Source organism: Antechinus flavipes, chromosome 3, assembly GCF_016432865.1.
Source record: "Antechinus flavipes isolate AdamAnt ecotype Samford, QLD, Australia chromosome 3, AdamAnt_v2, whole genome shotgun sequence".
Lineage (NCBI taxonomy): Eukaryota > Metazoa > Chordata > Mammalia > Dasyuromorphia > Dasyuridae > Antechinus > Antechinus flavipes.
In genome coordinates, this window is record NC_067400.1 from 328,025,165 (window position 1) to 328,046,481 (window position 21,317).

The 21,317-nt window shown below is 38.7% G+C and overlaps 1 protein-coding gene across 3 annotated transcripts in view; it reads left to right on the forward strand.

Annotated features, from left to right (window-relative positions):
* PPP2R3A (protein phosphatase 2 regulatory subunit B''alpha) overlaps positions 1-21,317 on the forward strand; it is a 214,947-nt gene that overhangs the window by 184,844 nt on the left and 8,786 nt on the right. For all 3 annotated transcript variants that reach the window (XM_051985596.1, XM_051985597.1, XM_051985599.1), the window contains one exon: positions 605-711. In XM_051985596.1, coding sequence (XP_051841556.1) covers positions 605-711 — 107 coding nt within the window. The remainder of the gene's footprint in view (positions 1-604; positions 712-21,317) is intronic.

The window sequence follows — 21,317 nt, forward strand, 5'->3', positions numbered from 1 at the left end:
TTTTGAAACCTACTCTTATCCATCATATAACTTTCCATTACTCTTTAGATGATGTACAATATTACTCCTTTGGAGACTTTGTTTTTCCATGACTTAGCATTTTGCAGATTTATTTGGTGAACTTCAAGGAAGATTATTGCCAATTTAACAAATGTTCTCGCTATTAAACATTAAGCCCTCCAAGATAAAAATAACCCTAGAGCCTTGCAAAAGTGTTGAATAACTTTCCACTGATTTTTAGAAATAAGTTATAAGGGAATGTTGCATTTGATGAGAAACACAATATACTTCTACAGTCATGGTTTTGTTCAAAGTATTCTTGTTTTTTGTTCAGTATCTTTATTTGTATAACCCATTGTCTTCAAGTTTTGCTTTCTTTCAGCTAAGGAACATGAAAACAACCAGCCAAGAGGTGGAACTGTTAAGTAATTTTTCTGATGCAGGAAGAACATGTATAGCATACATATATTAAAGTGAAACATTTCTCAGATGGATAATTTTTAATTTGAAAACACATTATATTCCAATACTTATCTTATTTTTCATCATGAATGCTTCAACTAAAATTTAATTCATTTCTTTTGACTATTTTCTTTTTAATCAGGATGTTGAGAATGATGGTCCTGAACCTTCTGATTGGGACAGATACGCTGCTGAGGAATATGAAATTCTTGTTGCAGAGGAATCTGCCAGTGAGCAGTTACAAGAAGGGTAGGTGGAATTCTCTGTATATTTCAGAATTTTTTCAGCTATTTCTCAAAATATGACCTCATGACAACCCCTACATAGCTATAGCCTTCTAAAAATGCAAGGACATCTTAAACTCAACATATTTAAAACTGAACTCATTATCCTTTCCCCTAAATATCATCTTCTTCCAAACTTTCCTATTTCTCTCAAAGACATCACCATTATCCCGGAGTCTCAAGTTTATAGTTTTAGGAATTTTCACACAGTGTTTGGAGCGGCTGTCTGGAAGGCACGAATGTACATAGTGAAATCAAGTTAAGGCCTCTTCTGGAAGCATATCTGAGGCCTGCTCTATTACCTATTTTGCCATATTTCCTCTTAGAAACTCAAGCAGAATCTGAGATTCTCCTCAATCCTGACATTAAGAATTCCCCTTCCACCCCTTCCCCACCCCTGAGGCTCACTATTAATCCTCTGTCCATATTAGATAGATATGGCACAGACAGAAGATGCTTAGATTCATTAATAGCAAAGAACATTGACCCTTCTCTGTTCTAATTAGGTTTTATGACTGTGTCAGAACAACAAATACTCTGAAATCTATATTGTACCATTTACAAATTTCCTGTGCATTTAGACCATTTTCTGCGATCTTCTCCCTAACATTATTTCCCTTCCCCATGTCTGTTTCTTTATAGTTATTTGCATATTGTCTCCCCTTTGAAACTGTGAAGTCTTTGAATGCAGGGACTGGTTTGGTTGTTTTCCCACCCCCACCCCCCTTTTTTTTATTACTAATACTTTAGCACACAGTACCTGACTCATAGTAAGCCCTTAATAAATTCCTGTGGCCTTATTCTAATACTTAATCCCTCCAGGCTCACTGTATAATTTGTTTTATCTTACCAGAACTTGCAGCTTCCTACTATATATATAACAATCTTTTTATTCTTTACTGATTAATTCTCTATTACATTGCCCATAGTTGCTCTTCCTCTCTTCTCTTGAATGCCCCTGTCCTGGGCCATCTTTTCTATATTATCTTTCTTGGTGATATTGATGAAATTGGCAGTTCCTCACGGGTTCATCTCCATAAAGATGATATCCTCTCCGTGTGTGTGTGTGTGTGTGTGTGTGTATACATATGTGTATATATACATATGTATATATGCATATACTTCTATTAATTTTCCAGACATCCAGTCCCAAATCACCAAATGCCTGCTAAAAAACTTTCAAACATTACCAAAATGGAACTCGTTATCTTATCCCCCAAATTCAACCTCCTCCAAATTTCCTTTTTTCTATTAAGGGCACTATCACACAATTTTTATGACATCTCTGATTCCTCATTCTTCCCCATGCTACATATCTATCAAGTTGACAATCTTATCCTTTCTATCTTCACCACATCATCTGTTCTCTTCTTACCACTCAAGACACCACCCTCATTCACCTTTCACCTATATTTTTTGTAAAAGCCTATATAGTTTCCTATCTTCTAGATTCTCCTTTTCCCATTCCATTCTCCACATAGCAGACAAATTGATATTTTTAAAAGAATAAACCCTTGTTCAAGAGAGTTCCATTTTTGTCTGTAAGATAAAATATGAATGCTTTTATTTGGCATTTAAAAATTGTGATAATATGCTTCCTTCTTATCTTTTCAGATTTATTTCAAACTCTTCTCCTTAAGTTACTCTGTATTCCAAAGCAAACTGACATACATGCTTTCCCCAAAACTTACTATTTCTCCTCCTCCCCCTGTGTCTGCCCAGGCTGTCTTCCATGTCAGAAATATACTTTCTCCTTAAGTTCGCCTTAGAATCCTTAGCACCCCTTTATTTATCAATTCAGAATTGCTTCATAGAGGAAACCTTTTTTTTTAATTTTTTTAAATTTTTATTTAATGATTACTTTATATTGACAACATTATCCCTTGCACGCGTTTCTTTTCCGATTTTTTTCCCCTCCCTCCCTCCACCCCCTCCCCTAGATGGCAAGCAGTCCTTTATATGTTGGATATGTTGCAGTATATCCTAGATACAATATATGTTTGCAGAACCGAACAGTTCTCTTGTTGCATAGGGAGAATTGGATTCAGAAGGTATAAATAACCCGGGAAGAAAAACAAAAATGCAGATAGTTCACATTTGTTTCCCAGTGTTCTTTCTTTGGGTGTAGCTGCTTTTGTCCATCATTTATCAATTGAAACTCAGTTAGGTCTCTTTGTCAAAGAAATCCACTTCCATCAAAATATGTCCTCATACAATATCGTTGTCGAAGTGTATAATGATCTCCTGGTTCTGCTCATTTCACTTAGCATCAGTTCCTGTAAGTCTCTCCAACCCTCTCTGTATTCATCCTGCTGGTCATTTCTTACAGAACAATAATATTCCATAACATTCATATACCACAATTTACCCAGCCATTCTCCAATTGATGGGCATCCATTCATTTTCCAGTTTCTAGCCACTACAAACAGGGCTGCCACAAACATTTTGGTACATACGGGTCCCTTTCCCTTCTTTAGTATTTCTTTGGGATATAAGCCCAATAGAAACACTGCTGGATCAAAGGGTATGCACAATTTGATAATTTTGGGGGCATAATTCCAGATTGCTCTCCAGAATGGTTGGATTTGTTCACAACTCCACCAACAATGCATTAGTGTCCCAGTTTTCCCGCATCCCCTCCAACATTCATCATTATTTTTTCCTGTCATCTTAGCCAATCTGACAGGTGTGTAGTGGTATCTCAGAGTTGTCTTAATTTGCATGTCTCTGATCAATAATGATTTGGAACACTCTTTCATATGAGTGGTAATAGTTTCAATTTCATCCTCTGAAAATTGTCTGTTCATATCCTTTGACCATTTATCAATTGGAGAATGGCTTGATTTCTTATAAATTTGAGTCAGTTCTCTATATATTTTAGAAATGAGGCCTTTATCAGAACCTTTAACTGTGAAGATGTTTTCCCAGTTTGTTGCTTCCCTTCTAATCTTGTTTGCATTAGTTTTGTTTGTACAAAGGTTTTTTAATTTGATGTAATCAAAATTTTCTATTTTGTGATCAATAATGGTCTCTAGTTCATCTTTGGTCACAAATTTCTTTCTAGAGGAAACCTTTCTTGATCCTCCTGGTTGTCAGTGTATTATTCTTCAGTCAACAAGTATTTATTAATCATCTACTTCCTATTTGCTAGATACTATGTTAAGGATACAAATACAAAGAATGAATAATTCCCTACACATACTGAAATGTATGTTCTAAGAGGAGAAACAACAAATGGGAATAAACATAGCCTAAATATAAAATTTAAAAATGCAGATGTGTGCAAAATAATTAAATGCAACAATGGACATAAAAATATATAATTGAAATATAAAGTCAAAAATGAAAATCTAAACAAAATACAGATGGAAGAATGTGGAAAGGCTTCTCATAGAAGATGGCCTTTGAGCTGTTTCTTAAACCCTATAAAGAAAAGGATTTAGAAGTAGAGATAAGAAAGTACATTACCAGTGTTCGGGACACTTGCACCTACCCAAACTGACTACTCAGGAGTCGCTCTGAATGATGAAAAGAAAGAATTTATTAGAATCTCAAGAAGCAGACCATCCTGACCTGTGGGCCCGAAAGGACAGCAAAGATACCCACAGTAGGAGAGTCATTCCATTGAGAGTTTTCACAACTTTTATATATTTCAAACAAAGAACCCCCTCAAATCCCACCCTCTATATGATGTGATTGGTCACATAGTCTTTATTCCCTATATTTGACCTATTTAGTCAGTGGAATGCAGTAAATGTATAACTGTCTTTGAACAATAGAATATAGTCCAACCTTATCTAAAATCACATGCTTCCTCAACTGAGGCCTTAAGGCTTTAGTTAACAGTCTCTGATCAATATGTGCTTAATCTGTAAGTTCGTCACCTTTTTCCCCACACAATCCCCCATGTTATTCTTAAATATATGTATATTTCTTCATGAAGAACTAACATTGTGGCCAAATTCAATTAACATCTCTACACATTGCTTGTTAATCTCCTCATCTGGATCATCCCCTGCTACCGCCTTCCATCCATCTTTCTGTAAAATCATCGTTTTAATGGCATCCTTTGTCTGTAAGATTCTTGCCAGTGATATCCAAATTATTCTTGTTACCAACTGAATTATGCAAGGCAAACATAGTGGTAATAGGATGATTCCACTTATAGCTACTAATCCATATCCCAACAGTTGTTTCCACCAGCTTCCACTGAACCATGACCACCAGCCAGTACCAAAGGGAGATTTTCAAACCTGCATGGGTACAAGTGCAATCTTACGGATGTTCTTCGTGATTTCCTTAACAATTTGCCCATTATCACTAATCTACATACAGCAGGTGGACAAATTCAATTTCCCACAGATCTCTCCTTCTTCTGCTAGTAAATAGTCTTAAGACTAATCGATGTTGTAACACTGCCTCTCTTGTCTGAGTTGCCTGATCAGCCAGTAAGTCTAAGGCTTGAGCGGTTTGTTTAGTTATTACCTCTAGGACTAATTAGCCTAATTAACCAACTTGACACATATATCAGTGTTCGGTGCCCCCAACTACCATCCTGGGCCCATGTTGCCGGTCCATACTCTTTTATGATTCTCTCTGGAGGCCGGGCATCTCCCCACCCATTGGCATCATTTGTCTGGGACAAAGAAGTAAATGCGGGTTAAGGAGCGGTTAGCACTTCGTGTTTCCCTTTCCAAATCTTCATATAACCATATCCCAAATTGCCTGCCAACGTTCGATGTGAGAAAGAAAAATTTAGGTCTAATTATTCCTATATAACAAAACCCAGTCCAATTTTTGGGTAAATGGGTATAAGCCCTCAGAGGACAGATCCAGTAATGCCCCTTCAGGGCAGGATTATCTTCATACCAAAATATAAAGGGTCCACTTGAAGGTGGAAAATACCTGAAAGCCCAGGGACCTAAGGGCTCTCCTCCCATATTAGAATTACATCTCCAAAGATGGCTTTCAGCTACTCACTGGCAGGTACAACCATTTTCCCAGTTAGATCCTGATGGCTCCAGAAATTATTAAACATTTTCCTAACAGGTCCTTCTCTATTCTCCCACTTCCATTCCATCGAAGTATAAGTTGAACCCGGTGCTGTGCTATTCAAGGTTACACATGTCCATATCTGGGGTCCCTCTGGATCAGGGATTAAACAGGCAGGTGGCATTTTCCTCTCACACCCCTCACTACTATTAGAACGTTGGATACAGCGAATCACTGATCCGTCATAACAAGTTATACTGGTTTGGTCCCATCTATTCACATATCTACTGCAGTCTAGGACAGCTCCCTTCTCTGGCCTGCGAGTAAATGTCCATGTACATTCACTTTCTCTCACCCATGGCCTGTACCAGACTGATTCAGGCAATATCTCCCTAAAACTGTACTGGTCAGGGGCCAGCGATGCTTTTCTTCTGCTGACCAGAAACCTGTTCTGTTGTGTATCACTGACTTGCTCAAGATCCAGGCCGGAGACAGGGGAACAGGAACCCGGGGCCACTGTGTAAGTTGATCAGGTCCCCCACATGTCCAAGTCAGTCAATCTAAAGCTAGTGGCTATTGTTTGGATCAAGGTTTGAAAGGTATTTTTATGCCCTAATGGTCCCGAGGTACCAGTACAAAAGGTGTACCGACATCAAATTACACATGCATATACAAGGCGCAGTTCCCAACCCTTTGGGTTTGGTTCACACCCCACTCTTCCTGATAGTATATAATATCCCCAGTTCCTAACAATACAGTCCAGCAAAATATAATATCTGATACAAACAAGAAAAGTCCCAAAAGAGGTCCCCAAATGAGAAAAGTCAAAAAGATTTTACGTGCACAATTCATCACTCTTTGCTAAGCTTCCTGTGATTTCAGCTGCACTTTCAGTGTTCTGGATCAGTCTCTATTGTCCACTTCTTTGGCACATCCACGGGACCTTTGACTCAAGTGTGATGGGTCCAACCTTTCTCTTCAGTGCATATCACCCTCTGAAGTCAACAGGATCTGGAAAGGCCCATCCCAACTTGGAATCAGCTTGTCCTCTTTCCACGAGTGAATCAGGACCCAATCTCCTGATTTAAATGGGTGCACCACAAATCCTAAAGGGGGAGTCTGAGCAATGAGACCTTTTAGTTGCAATGCTTTTAGATGTTCCATCAGAATCATATTTTCTAAGGAAAAGGTTTTTAGTCTCAAAAATTGGGTCTGATTTCTCTGGGTTCATTAGCCCAAGAGTAAGCATGGCCAAACAATAATTCATAGGGAGAGAGACCAATATCCCTACAAAGCTTTGTCCTAATTCTCAGCAAAGCAAGAGGTAACTGAGTTTCTAATATTAACCTTGTAAGTTTTTTTTTTTATTTCCTGATTCATCCTTTCCACTTTTCCTGAGAAAGGAGGATGTCACAGAGTATGAAACTCCCAGAATATTTCTAAGGCCTTAACTAGAGCTTGTAGCAGTTTGGCTGTAAAGTGTATACCCTGGTCTGAATCAATGCATTCTACCATCCCATACCTCGGAATTATTTTTTCAAGGAGGACCTTCACTACAGTAGAGGCCATAACCTAACAGAGGGGGAAAGCCTCCCCCTAAGAGGTCAGATGGTCCACTATGACCAGCAGATATTTGAGACGCCCCACATGGGGCAATTCGGTGAAGTCCACTTGTATACTCTGAAAGGGTCTAATGCCAGGAGTCCTTCCGCCCAGTGGGGCTCGCCGAAGGGCCGCCCTGTTTGTCCTTCAACAGACAATGCAGCCATCTTTACCTGACGACCCAGCGTGTATAATCCAGGGGCTACACACTTAGTGCGTATAGTGTCGCACATATTCTGGACATCCCAATGGCTACCCTGGTGCAGATATTGGATCACTTGTCTCATGACTGCTTTGGTCAGTACCTCTCTGCCACCAGGGAGAAACCAATATCCCTTTGCATCCTCCTGGGCCCCTAAAGTCTGGAACCTCTGTTTCTCCTCTGGGGTATAGGATGGTGGAGGTAAATGTTGAGGCACGGTCGGTATTAACACCATCATTTCCTCAGGATTAACAGAATCTCCCTCCCCTGCTAACTTTTCTTCTTCACCAGCCAAATGATTTCCCGTGGCCTCAAAGGAATTTCCTGTTTGGTGTCCTTTCACATGAACAACAGCTAAAAATTTAGATGTCATCAGATTAGTCAGTACCTCAGTCACCAAGGCTTCATGTGCCAGTCCCTTACCTTTGCTGTTGACCATGCCTCGTTCTTCCCAGATCTTTCCAAAAATGTGTACCACTCCCCATGCATACTTGGCGTCAGTTAGTTCCACTCCTTTCACCCAATTCTTTTAATGCCTGATTGAGAGCAAACAATTCACAAGTCTGGGCTGACCAGTTATTAGGTAAGGCTCCTGATTTAATGACCGATCACCCATCCCCATCAACAATAGCCTACGCATTGTGTCTTCTTCCCTCCACCACTCTGGAGGATCCATCTAGGAACCATCGGGCCCCTGTTAGCAAGGGCTCCTCTTGTAAGTCTTCCCTGACTTTTGTTTGTAAGCCCACCACTTTGACACAATCATGCTCTAACTGCACGTCCTCTCCCGGGGATGCAGAGAGGAAACTAGTTGGGTTTAGATTCGAATCTTGGGATAATATTAAATCATCCTTTTCCAATAAGATTGCTTCATATTTTAGTATTCTTGAATCAGTTAGCCATCTTCCTGCCCTCTGATTTAGGATGGATCGAACCTGATGGGGAGCACTCACTATAAGACTTCCCCCAAATGTCAAATTTTCTGCTTTCTTCCACTAATACAGCTGTCTCAGCTACTGCCTTGTAGGCATGTGGGCCAGCCTCTTATCACAGGGTCCAACAACTTTGACAGAAAAGCCACAGGATGTCTCTCCCCACCCCCTTATTTGTGCTAAGACTCCTAAGGCCACCCCTTGTTCAGTATTAACAAATAGATGGAAGGGTTTTTTTAAGAGATGGCAATATCAACACTGGAGCTGATAGTAAAGCCTTTCTCAAACTCTCAAAACTTTCTTGTGTTTTAGAGTTCCATTCTATTTGATTAGTTTTTTCCTCTAACAGATATGTATATAAAGATTTAGTTAACAATGCATACTCATTAATCCAATTTCTACAATATCCCACCAATCTCAGGAATTTCCTAAGTTCCTTTTTTGTCCTGGGTCTAGTCATCTGCAATATTCCCTTAATCCCAGTGGAATCTAATCTCTTCTGTCCCTCACTTATCAGATACTTCACTTCCCGTTCTACAAACTGTAATTTTTCTTGGGATACTCTCAATCCCTTCCAGCTCAGAAAATTAAGCAGATCAATTTGTGTGCTACACAATCTCTCTTTTCTCCCTGTTGTGAGCAAATCATCTACATACTGTAATGTTTTAATTCCCTGCTCAGGATATTCAAAGTCCTCCAACATCCTTTCCAAGGCTTGTCCAAACAAATTGGGTGACTCCGTATACTCTTGTGGGAGTACATTCCATCGATATTGTTGCTTCCTCCCTGTGTCTGGATCCTCCCATTCAAAAGCAAAAATATTCCTACTCTCCTCTGCCAGAGGACAGCTCCAGAATGCATCTTTCAAATCTATTACACTGAACCACATGCTATCCTCTAGTATTTTTCCCATCAAAGTATGAGGATTCGGGACTACTGGGTAGGACGAGAGAACTATCTTGTTAACCTCCCTCAAATCCTGTACCATTCTATAAGTTCTGTCCTTTTTCCTTACTGACAGAATGAGTGTGTTATATGGTGAGATGCAGATTCAATCAGATTTGTGTCTAACAACCTCTTTATAACTGGTTGGAGACCCTTTCTTCTTCCAGAGAAATGGGATATTGCCTTATTTGAATAATAGGTGATGATTCTCTGATCATTATTCGAATAGGGGGAATGGGTTAGGTGCCCGGGGTTTTTAGGGCTAGCCCATACCTGTGGGTCAATTTGATCCCTATCTACTTCTTTCATAATTTAAGTCTGCATGGGTACCAACATAGAGTCTCTAATTATGAGGTTAATTGACAATTTTGTAATTAAGTCCCTTCCCAATAAATTTACACCTGCCTCGTATTACTAACAGTTATCCTAACACTTGTAAGCCATCATACTCTATGGGTATTACTTCAGACATGGGAACTGTAAAATTCTCTCCTTTAACTCCTGATACCACCAGAGTCCTGGGATAATTTTATTCCTGGTGGTACCTGGACAACTGACGTCCTAGCTGCTCCCGAATCTACCAAAAATACTAATTCTTCCCTAAAGGGGCCCACCTTAGATTTATCAAGGGCTCTGGGTGGGGCTTATCAATGAGTCCCTGACTCCCCTAATCCTCTAGTTCCATTAATGAGGCCATGTGTTCTTCTTCTTTCCCCCTTGGGCATTCCCTAGAAAAATGTCCTTGTTTTCCACATGGCCAACATTCTAAATTTGGATTCCTCAGTGTACCCTTTCCTTTATTGTTTCTTGCAGACTCCCAGCCCCTCCTAGGTCCCTTATATCCCTTTTTAGCAGCATCCGGGTTATGGATCTGCTGAATCATGATCCTATTTCTCTCTTTCTCTCTTATCCCTCTGCTTTTCCCATTTCCTTCTCTGCCTCACTTTTTCCTTAGTCCAGTCCTCATCTCTCCTTACATAAACTTTAGTAGCTTCCTCCAATAAAGTTTCCAAAGGAGACCGCATCCATCCTTCAATCTTCTGTAATTTCCTATTTATATCCAGCCGGGAATTAGATACAAACTGCACCTTTAACATCTGTTCATTCTCTGGGCTATCAGGATCTGTTCCTAAATATTTTCTTATTCCTTCTCTAATTCTTTCTAAATACTGCACTGGTGACTCGTCCTTTTCTTGGGTGATAGCTAAGGCCTTATTTATATTTTGCCTCTTCGGGAAGGCATCCCTTACCCCCACAACTATTAACTCCCTCATATCTTGCATATTCTGTCTATGCGCCTGATTATTACCATACCACCCTGGGTCATTCACAGGATAATTCTGTGATGGGGACTGCCCCGTCATTCAGGGGTAGGTGCCTCCTTTCCCATTCCCACCTCGCTTATCCCCGAATTGAGCAGTCCTCTTCAGGAGTAAACAATATTGATAACATACATGCATTAATTCCCCCAAGTATATAAACTGGACACCAAGAATTGATCTAATTGTTTTGACGCCCTAACTAGTTCTCCATAATGGAAACTAATTCCTTTTTAAATGCCCCAACTTCACTTCTTGACAGGGGTGCATTCACATATCCAATGCCCCCCTGAGTCCCATCTAACAGGACTTCCCTGAAGGTAAACATATCAGCATCCCCAGCTGGGAGGGGGACCTCTCTACATATATCTCCCGCTGAACTCAATATCTTTTTGTGGGAGTGATCCTGCCTCCTCCCTAAAGGGGAGGCTCTGGGAACCATATGGTCCTTCTCTTATCTGCTCTCCAGGAGCTTCAGCCACAAACGGGGCCTCAACTGGCTGTATCTCCCCTGGGGGTGGAATGTAAGGAGGGGGCAGAGCTTCTAAAAGGTCCCAAATCTGCTTCTCTTCTTTTACTACTTTTTCTTTAGTCCCTGGCTTTTTTTCTGTTTTCTCTGACTCTGGTTCCTGGGGCTGGTTCAAAAAGACTTTAGCAGACTCATCAAGCAAGAGATTAGCATAAATGGATTCCTCTGGGTTAAACAGATCTTTACCATTCACATACAAATTCAATTGTTGACATACCCAATCCTTGGAGGAACCAAATCTCGAATAGTTCCCCCATCAATGTTTTAGCTGCTCCAAACAAAGCAGCAATATTGAAACATCTTTTTTTTGTCCTTTCCTTTGTATCTGGGAAGTTCCTCCCAGTCTTGAGTAGACTTCCTAATGGACTGTTGACTGGAATTCCCTGACTAGGGTCCTGACACTCATTTTTGAACTGTGTCTTTCCCATCTCTATTTAGTTCCCATACTAAGTTCAGCAGTTTATCGGAAACCTCACTTGGCAGTTCTTTAACACTGGGGCCTGTCACAGTCCAGCACACAACAAAATTTAGCAAGGGCTATTTCTTCAGGTTTCCTAAAACCCCGCCAATAAGACTCCCCCAAACTATTCCAAGAGTTTACCGAGCCAACACGTATGGATTCTACAACTGCAGCCATCCAGTCAGGACATTCATTTCTTCCAAAGCATCAGTTTCTGTACACCACTGAGTCCCCTTGCTTCAGTCCGTTTTCTGATAGGGAGGGAGGACACATGCTTGAGTCAGAGACCATTGGAAAAATTCCTCTGTGGGCGCCTGCCTCCGCTCAATGTGCGCACCCATCTCCCCCAAAAGATACCAATCCCAGACAAGCCCCCAAAACTGTTTGGGACACTTGCATCTACCCAAACTGACTACTCAGGAGTCGCTCTGAATGATGTACAGAAAGAATTTATTAGAATCTTAAGAAGCAGACCATCCTGACCTGTGGGCCCGAAAGGACAGCTAAAATACCACAGTAAGAGAGTCATTCCATTGAGAGTTTTCACAACTTTTATATATTTCAAACAAAGAACCCCCTCAAATCCCACCCTCTATATGGTATGATTGGTCACATAGTCTTTATTCCCCTGTTTGGTCAGTGGAATGCAATAGATGTATAATTGTCTTTGAACAATAGAATATAGTCCAGGCCTTATCTAAAATCACATGCTTCCTCAACTGAGGCTTTAAGGCTTTAGATAACAGTCCTTGATCAATATGTGCTTAATCTGTACGTTCTTCACCTTTTTTCCCCACACATCAGCTCGGGGAAAAAATGAGAGATGGGAGTGTTGGATATAAGGAACCAAAAGAAGGCTAGTTGGAGTGAATTAAAAAGGGGAAATAATATCCAATGAGACTGAGAAGATAAACTTTTTTGTTTAGTTTTTAAAGCCTGTATTTTATCCTCAATGCAAAAGGAAGCCACTGGAGTTGGTTAAGTAAAAGTTATGGGTACAACTACATCTAAGGACAGTTACTTTGGCATCAGTGTGTAGGGTAGACTGGGGCAAGAAAAGATTTGTGGATTGTTAGAAGGTTGTTGCAATTATGTAGGCAAGAGGTGGTGAAGGTCTTCATTAAGGTGATACATGTATGAATGGACAGAAGGGGTCATATGCAAGATATGTTGTAGAGGTAGAAACAGCAAGCTTTAGAAACAGACTGGATATGGAATGGGGGAATGTGAGAAGTCCAGGAAAATTCCTAATATAAACTTGAGACACTGGATTGATGGTGATGTTTTTGAGAGAAATAGGGAGTTTGGAAGAAAATGAGGTTTAGAGAAGAAGAGGGAAGTTTATTTAGGATAATGAGTGCAGTTTTAAACATGTTGAGTTTAAGATGTCTCCAAGACACAAGTTTGAAATGCCCAATAGGTAAATGATGAGGCAGGACAGAAATTCAGGAAACACTGGTGCTTGGGTATATGTCTAAAAATTATTTGAATGCTTAAGGGAACTGATGAAATTACCAAAAGAAAGAATATGGAACACAGATCCTTAACCTTTTTGTGCATCTCGGCCTCATAAGATAAAAGAATTACTACTAAAATCAATTTAATTGAAATGCAATTATCAAAATATTTCTTTAAAACAAATTCATGAACTCAAGAAATTTTAACATAGAGGACTATAAGAGAAAAGGTTCCAGAATTGAATGTTGAGGAATACCCAGTGGGTATGTGGGAGAGGAACGATGTGGATGATGAGCCACTGACAACACAGATAAAAGAGAACCCCCAAGTCCGTGGTATTACAGAAGTCCAGGAGAAAGGATGGCCAGTGATGTCAGGGCAGCAGAAAGGAGGAGACCTGAGGAAAAATGTGGTAATGGAGATGTCTGTTAACTTTGAGGAGAGCAATTTCAGATGAGTAATGAGATGAGAGAAGATTACAGAGAGGAAACTGGAAGCAATCAGTGCAGACATCTTTTTCAAGGAATGTGACTGAGAAAGGGAAATAAGTAGGACATTAATGTGAGGGCATTGTATCAAATTTATCTTGTTCCCTCCAATGTAATATAAATTATTTGAAGGCAGGTACTATTTTATTTCTGTATCCTCAGTGCTTTACACATGGTACATTCTCAATAAATGTTTCATTGAACTGAATCCAATGTGGCCATTTCTTCAAAAACTGTAAATTATTCAACCATACACAGCCTGTGAAACTCTTCTTCTCTATGTCCTCTCCTTATTCTCCATGAATATCTACTCAATGTGCTGGAAACATTGCTCTAAATTCTTAATATGGCATGACATGACTCCCGAGGGAACCCACGGCTGTGATTAGCTTTTCCTACCTTTTCTACTTTCCCTTACTCTTCTCTATTCTTATTCTTCTTTTTATAGGATCTTTTACATCACTTTTCTTCATTGAAACTGCAAACTACTCATATTCATCCTAGATCTTTCCATTTGGAGTTCTTAAACATTAAGCAAATGCTGTCATCACTTCCATTCTAACATTCCTATATAACTAAGCAATCCATTTCCATTTTTTCCCCAAGCAAAACTGTTAACAAAATATTTACCTAATTTATTATCAAGTGAAATATTTAAGAATAGGTTCAATTATCCTAAATTAGGAAAACTAAGGTACAAATAGTCTAATTTTTTAAAAAGGCACTAAAGAAATTAGAAGTTAAAATTGGGAATTTTCATTTTCCCCTTGTGTAAAATGACAGTTTTGATGAGTGTTTTGATTAGAATTGGAAGATATCTTTGAGATGAAATAAATCATAAAATTCCTTGATTTCTATTCAGGAAGCTTAGATTCCTTTATAAATTGAACTTTAAATATTTAGCATTATATTTCAAAGTTAGATATCATTTTTTATTGTTTTTGAATGTCATTAATGATAAACAAGTATGTAATTTTTCAACTAGATGTAAATAAAGTTTTCAGCTTTTATTTTTATAAAATTTGTCATCCAAATTCTTTTTTCTCCCTTACTTCTCCTCTCCCCACATTAGCAGTTACTTTGATATAGGTTACACATAAGTATTTATTTTTTAACATTTAATATATTTCCATATGAATCATGTTAGAAAAGAAAAATCGAAACTAAAGGAAAAATCACAAAAAAGAAAAAAGGGTGAAAATAGTATACTTCAATCCACATTCAGTCTCCATAATTCTATCTTTAGATGCAAGATAGTATTGTCCATCCAAAGTTTATTAAAATTACCTTGGATCACTTAATAGTTAAAAAGAGGTAAGGCCATCATAGTTGATCATCAAACAATTTTGGTATTGCCATGTAGAGTGTTTTCCAGGTTCTGCTCACTTTACTCAGCATCAGCTCTTATCTTTCCAGACCTCTCTAAAATCATCTTGCTCATCATTTCTTATAGAACAGTAATATTCCATAACATTCATATACCACAGCAGCCATTCCCCAATTGATGGACATCTATTCATTTTCCAATCTTTTGCCACCACAAAAAATGCTGCTACAAACATTTTTGCACATGTGGGTCCTTTTCCCTCTTTTTTGATTTCCTTGGGAAACAGACTCAGTAATGACACTGCTGGGTCAAAGGGGATGCACAGTTTGATAGCCCTTTGGGCATAGTTCCAAATTGCTCTCCAGAAGGGCTGGATCAGTCCACAAATCCACCAACAATGCATTGGGATCCCATAACCCTCCAACATTCATCATTATCTTTTCCTGCCTTCTTAGCTAATCTGATAGGCATGAGATGATACCTAAGAGTTGTTTTAATTTGTGTTTCTCTAATCAGTAGTAAGAGCATTTTTTCACAATTACAGATGGCTTTAATTTCTTCATCTGAAAAATTGTTCACATCTTTCACTATATCATTTTGAGAATGCTTTGTATTCTTATAAATTTGATATATATTTTTAAAGTGAGGCTTTTATCAGAAATAGAGGCTAACAAATTTTTGCTTCCCTTCTAATCTTGAATGCATTGGTTTTATTTGTGCAAAATTTGCGATTTCATAATGTTCTCTACAATTACTCCTTTCTCCAAAATTCTGAAACTATCCCCTACTCTCCTAATTTGCTTATTATATAAAGTCTAAATTTGTAGTCTGAATCCCTTCATGTACCCATTTCGACTTTGTTGATGTGGTATGATATTGATCCATGCCTAGTTTCTGCCACACTAGTTTTTATCCCAGAAGCCAAAGTCTTTGGATTTATCAACCAGTAGAGTACTATAGTACAAACCTATTCCACTGATCCACCACTCTTGTTTCTTAGCCAGTACTAATTGGTTTTGATGACTGCCACTTTACAGTACAGTTTTAGGTCTGGTACAGCTAGGCTACCGTCCTTTGTGAATGTCACTAATATATTGATCAATGATCCTTAATTAAATTGATAGCTATTCCAATAGCAGACTGCTTGATCTATTTTGAGTTCAGCAAAAACTCATTTTTCATATAGTTTTTCCTCTTGGTAATCTTAGAATCTATGTATTCAGAAATGCCACTTCATGAATTAATTTAACTAGATAATTGGATAATAGATAAAGTTCTGGTCACTATATATTGTGGGATATTTGAAAAACATCCATTTTTTATGACAGTGTCCAGAGAAGCATTGTCTTCTGGAGAGAGCCACATTTCCTCAAGTACAAGATGGAGTGTGACATGAAATCTAGGATGAAAATGTTATTAAAGCAAAAGATGTGACCCAGAAGTGCCACTATTAGGTATTTACCAGTGAAGGCCAGGAAGCAAAGTTCCAATAAGCAAAAGTTTCATTAGTAGTAAACGGAGTAGGGGTATGCAGATGGCATAATAAATGAACAAACTGTAGGATCCAAAGGTAATTAATAAATATAAAGTAAGGCATAACAAGTGCAATACAGTCAGTATGGAGAAACAAAATCTATATAAAACAATTTTGAACAACAAAAGGTATCCCGTGACTACAGTACTATAGATAAAAACATAACAAAGCTAAAAACTGAGTAACCAGAAAAACCAATAATGGTGCCAAAATCAATGAAACCCCTCTCCCTTTTTAAGGAGAAAAAGGGGCACTGCCAGGGCAGGATATATTGTCTGAAAGGGTCTGCCAATTGTTTTTGTTTCAAGGGGAAGAATGAATTTCATACATCTATGATATAGAAACAAAAGGCATTGATAGAATTTCTTTAATAATAGATGAGGGGTTCTATAAGACAGAGTAACAAGAAAGTTGGATGATATGGTTTGGATCAAAGAAGCAGGATTAGGATTTTTCTCATTAGAAGATAAAGTTGATTGATTAGAGCCCCAGGGCCCTGTAATGACATTTTAATCAGTTCAGGAGGTAGGGAGCAGGATAAAAAGTGGAAAAGGGGGTGAAATAATACAGCAATTCTTTTTTTAATTAGGCTAAATGCTTTTTCTCATTTGATCTTCCCAAAAAAACTAGGGGGGTAAGTGCTATTATTGCACTATTTTATAGATAAAGAAACTGAGATTAAATGACTTGCCTAAAGTCAGCCACATATCTACTAAGTATCTGGGGCCATATTTGAATTCAGTTCTTCCAGCTTCCAAGCCCAGGGCTCTGTGCATCACAGCACCACCTAGCTGCCAATGCAGTCAGCCTCCACAACTTGTCACCCATACACCTGACAACTAGAAGTACAGGTGACTGAGGTCTGAGCATCAACATTGGTAAATAACTCCTATTTAGACCCTCTAGGCAAACTAAACACCCTACAGCCTCATCCCAAAATGTCAGAGATTGAAACACATCCAGAAGATCCCCTTTACCTGGAATACTTTGCCTCCTTTTGGCCAAGCAGTACAGGCTCTGTATATTTCTTCTAACATGCTGAGCTTTTGATAGCAATTCTGTGTCTCACGCCTTAATGTAATTACAAGTGTCATCTGAAAATTGCATCCTGGAGAACATCTTTACTTCTCTCACATGATAAGATGGTCCTTTTCTTTGCCAGAAAAAAAATCCCTCTACATCTTGAAATGTCATTTTATTACATCTTTAGTAAGTTGCCTTCTTTCATCCCTCCTCGCTTATTTATCCTTGTCTGTGGGCTGCTTCTCTGCTTCCTAATTTAGCCTCAAGAAATCTCCACTTGAGCCATTCATCTCTGATAGTTCTCTTCCCTTTTATGGCTAAACTTCTTAAGGTCATCTACAGTAGGTAGTTCTACTTCCTTTCCTCTCACTAATTTAAGATTTTCTACAGAATAGTTTCTGACCTCATCCCACCAGAACTTACTAAATCTCTTAATTTCTAATGGCTTTTTCTCAATCCTCATCCTTCTTGACTCAACCTCTCTTTAGCTATTTGACATGGTTCTCTTCTGGTTCTTCTCCTGCCCATCCAACCATCCCTCCTCACTCTCCTTTGTTGGGGTCATTGATATGTGTTGTCCTAGGGCTTTATCCTGAACCACCTTCTCTTTCATTTGGTTATTTCCTCAGCTCCCATCGATTCAATTATCATTTCTGTGCTTATGCTGATGATTCTCAACTCTACTCATATAGCGCCAGCCTCCAGTCTCACAATCCAACCAAATGTCCCATAGACATCTTAAACACAACATATTCAAAATGGTATCCTTTCTCCTAAGCACCTTGCCTCCCCACTTCCTTATCAATGCAGAGGGCACCATTCTTCCAGTTCTTATATTTAGTCACTTCTCACATATCTAGTCTAGTACCAAGCCCTTTTAATTTCACCTTTGCAGCCTCTGACCTGACTCTGGCACAGTCCTTCATCTCTTCACACTTGGATTGCTAGAATAGCCTTATTGTGGGTCTGTCTGCCACGAGCCTTTTCCTATTTCAGCCCATCCTCCAGTCAGTTGCCAGTGGTTATTGAATGTCACACCCCACCCCACCCCACCCCCAATAAATTCTACCAAATAAAAACTGCCCTGGCATTCAAAGTCCTTCATAATCTGCACCCACTCCACCCCCATCCTTTTCAATCTTATTTATACTTACTCCTCCCACTCCTCTTCCATGAATTCAATCCAGTGATATTGATCTCCTTGCTGTTCTCACATAAGACACTCTTGAGCATTTTCATTGACTATCCCTCATCCTTGTCTCCTGGCTTTCTTCATGTCCCAACTAAGATCCCATCTCCTGCAGGAGGCCTTTCCCAATCCCACTTAAATTTTGGTGCTTTCCTTCTGTTAATTATTCTCAGCTTTTCCTGTTTCTGTGTTGCTAGACACTGTGCTATCTTTCCTCTTGAATTTTGTACTGATTAAACTCCATGACAGTGACAGATATTTTTGCATTCCACTTTACCATACTATCCCTCACTTGATATTAATAATCAGCGGGTCATCAAAAATATTTCTTTTGTTGCTTCAATGAAGAAATCATGTATGCTCTTAACATATGTATGAGAGAGACTTCTTGGAGAACCTTTAATGTTTCATGTTGCATTAACACAGTGACACCAAAAGAGTACCAAAAATTAAATAAGCATTTTGAATAGTTGCAGTTACCATTTTTGTTTGTGCTAGAGAAGCAGAGTTGAGGCAAGATAGAGGACCATTTTGTATTTTTGTTTCATGGGTTACCAAAGCAGGAAAATTCTTACAGGCTTTCCATCATGGTAGATACAATCTGTCAGAGCTTAGGTTCTGCTGCTCTACCTCTACAAACTTAGGATCAACTCCACACTGCCATGGGTAGTAGAGGACCTCTTTTGTAGATGGGTTGACTTTTAAAATTTAGGTTGAAAATGATCCACCATTTTCATAGTTTTCAAATGCTTTTATGTGAGATATCAGAAAGCTTAAGCATAAATTTATGTCTATTGAAAGTCTAAAGAACCCTATTCACATAAAATAGGGGCAAGTCATATTTATTTTAGCCACTATAAGCAATTAGGTCTGACTAGAAGATAGGATATTCCATTAAGGAAAGCTACAACACATCATCAGAACTTCATAGACTATTATGTCTGGATATCAACTGAATCAGGAGACAGAAGCTCACTTCTAGGAGGAAAAAAATGGGAAACACAAGCAATAGCACATCAATGACCCCTTGGGCAAGAAACTCTGAAAAAGGACACAGTAGTCTAATCGGATTTGATAACTGTTGGTGCACAACAGTGTTGCCCACACACAAAATATTGATTCCACATAGACGTGAACTAACATGAGGTCAGAGACACATGGCCCTTTACAATTAGATTTTAGTACCAACAAGTTTTATTGTCTTACTATATGCATTTCCCCAGGTAGTTCCTTCCACACTGGTGTTCATGATACTATAACCGATTATTACATGTGTTTTTTGTGTGGAGGTGATGACTAAAATTCTGTTGCAAATTTATTTTGTACTGGCATGTGGTTCCTTCACGATCTCTGAATAAAATGTATACTAGACTGGGGTTTTTTCCCCAGAATTGAGTGAAAACCTTGTTTTATACATAACTAAAAAGTACTGTGTGAAAATATAGAAAATTTTAAAGAAGCTATTTAACTGAAATTTGCTTCCTTTCATAAAACATATAAAGTTAAGTTCATTCTGTGCCTGAGTTACTAAAAATTCTCAATTAGCTCCTAATAAATATATGAAAATATTTTTTACTATATTATCTTAGTATTTTGCCATAAAGTTGAAGGGAAAAACACATAATGGAAAATGATCTTACTTGAGATCAGAGAGTGATCTCTGATAAAACCCATTTTGGTTATAGGAAGTTACATTCATTCTCATTCCAGCCAAAGTAAAATGAAAAAGAGAGAAATCATGTCTTAATCAAATGTCATATTTTGTCAATTCTAGCTTCATTTTTTAAATATCCATCCCCATTCATAGTTGTCCCACGTCTAGATTCCAGCCAGATTGGACTCCTGATTTCCTGATTTCATTCTACTTTTTTTCTGCCATTTCATGCTTTCTTCACCATCTCTCTAACTAAAACAGACTCTACAATGTACCCTCTCTGCTTGTTGACATCTTTTTTTCAGATCAGCTGCTATTTCTTCCAGGATGTCTGTCCTACTCACAGGCAAACAAGCCAGTTTGACAGAAGTCACCCAAAGGAGAGAGAAAAGACAATCCAAAAAACTAAATCACTGGCACCATTTGAATAGTCTCTCTTTTCAGACTTTGAAGGATTCAGCCCATGACCATGAGCCTGGTCTGTCTCATCAACCTAGCCAAAAAATGACTTATTCCCTGGTACCTGTATTCCAGAACCTCAAACCTAAGAACATTTAGAATAGCAGCATTTTCAGTCCACAGCCATCATCCCAGGAAATAGCCCCTATAAAGACACACCCTGGCAAATGCTCTCGCAGGTACTACACTCGGACCAAATCTCAGAAAAGAAAGTTACCAACAGAGTCATTTGTCAAAAAGTTGAACATCTGAAACTGACACCTGACTCTATCAGTAGAAATGATATTAGAGGCGTTACTATTTGCTTTGCCACAGTATCTGTGGGCCTGACTTGCAGCTAGCCAAAGCTTCCACCTTTCTTGTCTCAGCAGGGACTGCCTTTTCCTTTTATTCCCAGCATTAGTACATACCTTATTCTAAGCCTGGTAGTAAGTACTTAGTAAATAAATGCTTTATTC